This window comes from Nematolebias whitei, chromosome 19, assembly GCF_014905685.2.
Source record: "Nematolebias whitei isolate Nwh7 chromosome 19, NemWhi1, whole genome shotgun sequence".
In the NCBI taxonomy this organism is placed as follows: domain Eukaryota; kingdom Metazoa; phylum Chordata; class Actinopteri; order Cyprinodontiformes; family Rivulidae; genus Nematolebias; species Nematolebias whitei.
In genome coordinates, this window is record NC_056516.1 from 25,713,567 (window position 1) to 25,715,927 (window position 2,361).

General features: G+C 38.8%; 1 protein-coding gene across 1 annotated transcript in view; it reads right to left on the reverse strand.

Moving 5' to 3' along the window:
* Positions 1-1,967, reverse strand: part of znf704 (zinc finger protein 704) — a 17,511-nt gene extending 15,544 nt beyond the window's left edge. Inside the window, exons 1-2 of the mRNA XM_037692973.1 lie at positions 1,949-1,967; positions 618-678 (exon numbers count right to left, since the gene is read on the reverse strand). Coding sequence (XP_037548901.1) covers positions 618-678; positions 1,949-1,967 — 80 coding nt within the window. The remainder of the gene's footprint in view (positions 1-617; positions 679-1,948) is intronic.
* Positions 1,968-2,361: the final 394 nt, after the last annotated feature.

Consider the following 2,361-nt stretch of genomic DNA (forward strand, 5'->3'; position numbering starts at 1 on the left):
CTTTGCCACCTGCAAGTGCGCTTGGCCACGCCCACTTCTCCACTCTGCACGGTGAACAGCTGATCAGCTGCAGGAGGAAGCTTATCTTGTAGTATAGGCTGCACAAAGATGCAGCAGGTGCTAAATAATTTTAAATAATTTATTTAAAGTAAAAATTCCATGCTAATCGTGCAGCTCATCCATCATTCAGCCAATTGGGTGTCATGTCCAGTGTACAGCATCAGATACTAATGGGCCACCACAGTCAGTCAGTAAGGATACATTATGTACAATGTAGAAGCAGAACATGGACTCAGTGATAGTAGAACAACATTAATACATGTACATGTCAAAGTGTCAGAAAAATCACATTTTAATCAGCAAACCAGTGTTCAAATTTCCTGATTTCCAGAGTTGCTGGGAACCCTGTTCAATAAGTCACAAAGTAGTTTCAAAAGTAGCATTGTCTTAATTTGAGTTATTTAATGTTTTATACTCAGTTCAACACATACGGTTTGTTTTGCATGAGTGTCCAAGTAAGAAAAAACAGATTCCTTCACCTAAAGCATCAGAAGAGCCAGATCGGAACTGCTCAGGTGTCTCTGTTTCTGTGTTGATTCGTCAGATTGCTCGCTGACCAGAGCTGCACCCGTGTCTCATTGAGGTTTGTACTTTCGGCGGCCAGAGCCTCGTGCCGACCTGTGTTTGACAATGCAGCTTAAAACAGCCAGCAAAGTGGAGGGGGATTTCCAGAGTGTAATTTTATAAACTAAACCACACCTAGGACGGATTACTTTTGGAAAGCACCGTTTTTTAAAACTGAATTTCACCCAGGATCAACCTGCGCTTGATCTGAAACTCTTATACACAGCTGTTTTCCTATAATAATAATAATAATAATAGCATGCATAGAGTAAGAAACAACACTGCAACATTAAACGTAGTATGAAGTAAGCTTGTGTATATTGTCACAATAAACCAGACATAACGTCATGAATAAAAAATCATGAGTTCATATTATTCAAATGATCTGATCTACAATCTGAATCATGTACCCAGATCTGAACACAAGTGCGATGTAAATTTTCACAGTAATTTAACTTGCAGACAGACTCCTAACATTTATCTCTGCATCAATACTTCAGTTGTGACTGAATTATGCAATTAAAAATGTATTTACACGCGCAAAGACGAGGAGATGTGAGGAGAAACGAGAGTGTTGGCCAACAAAGAAAGAGGAAAGCCTCCATTAGCTGATGGCTAATTTATTACTCCTCCCGCTGCTGAATGTGATGTCATTACAGCTTCCACATAAATCAAGAAAAGAAGCTGCAAATGTCACTTTTATCCATAACCCCCCACCCCACATCGCAGTAAAACCACTTCCTGGTCACCTTGGGAGGACATCATCTGACTAAAGAAATGAGCTCCGCAGCGACACTGTCAGACAATAATTACACAAAAATGTGTCCGTCTTGAAATACCAAAAAGTTAATCTTATGAAAATACATTAAGACGACAAATAATTAAGATGTAATGTACGACATGGAGGGATCGAGAGAGCGGGAGAAGAATTTCCCCAAATCACTTTTGTCATTAGTGGTCTTATCAAAGTAAAATTATGTCCGAGCGGTTATCACGGCTTTAATTAACACACACTGAGAGTGCGTTTGTGTGTTGGAGGAACATGTTAGGACACATGATACATGTGACACAGGAGACAGGGCAGCAAGGGTAATGGATTGCTAAGTGGATTCTCAGAAATGAGTTTTGTATGTTGAAATGTTTGTGCGCGTTTAATATTTTCGCTTTAATCATTAGCAATAAAACATCTCGTAGCCAGGCCTCGGGGCGCTCTGAAAGAGGGCATTATCCTGGACGTATTGCATCATCAGCAGAAAACTGTGGAGAAACTTAAAGAGCTTGTTTACTAAAGTGGATCACACAAAACAGATCCGTGTAATGTCACCTCGCTGCCGGCGACTCATGATCGGAAAGTTAAATTTCACTGGAGATGCTGTTAAAAGACCGCCACTGCTTTTTAAAATAAAACCAACACTTTAATTTTTGAAGTATTCTCTAAACGTACGGACAACGTCCAGAATGAAACATCTGTATTGGATTTACAGTCGTCCTTAAATGTTTCTATGCAAACTTACATTCCTGTCCTCTCTTTAAGAGACTTTTTTTACATGTACATAAATAATGCACTTACAGGTGCAGCTCAGAAATATAGAATATTATGAAAAGGTTCAAGTTTTTTGTCAATCATTCAGAAAGTCACTCATATATTACATAATCCATTACGTAAAGAGTGAAACGTGCCAGGCATTTATTTATTGTAGTTTTGATGATTATGGCTTACAAATAATGAACAAAACA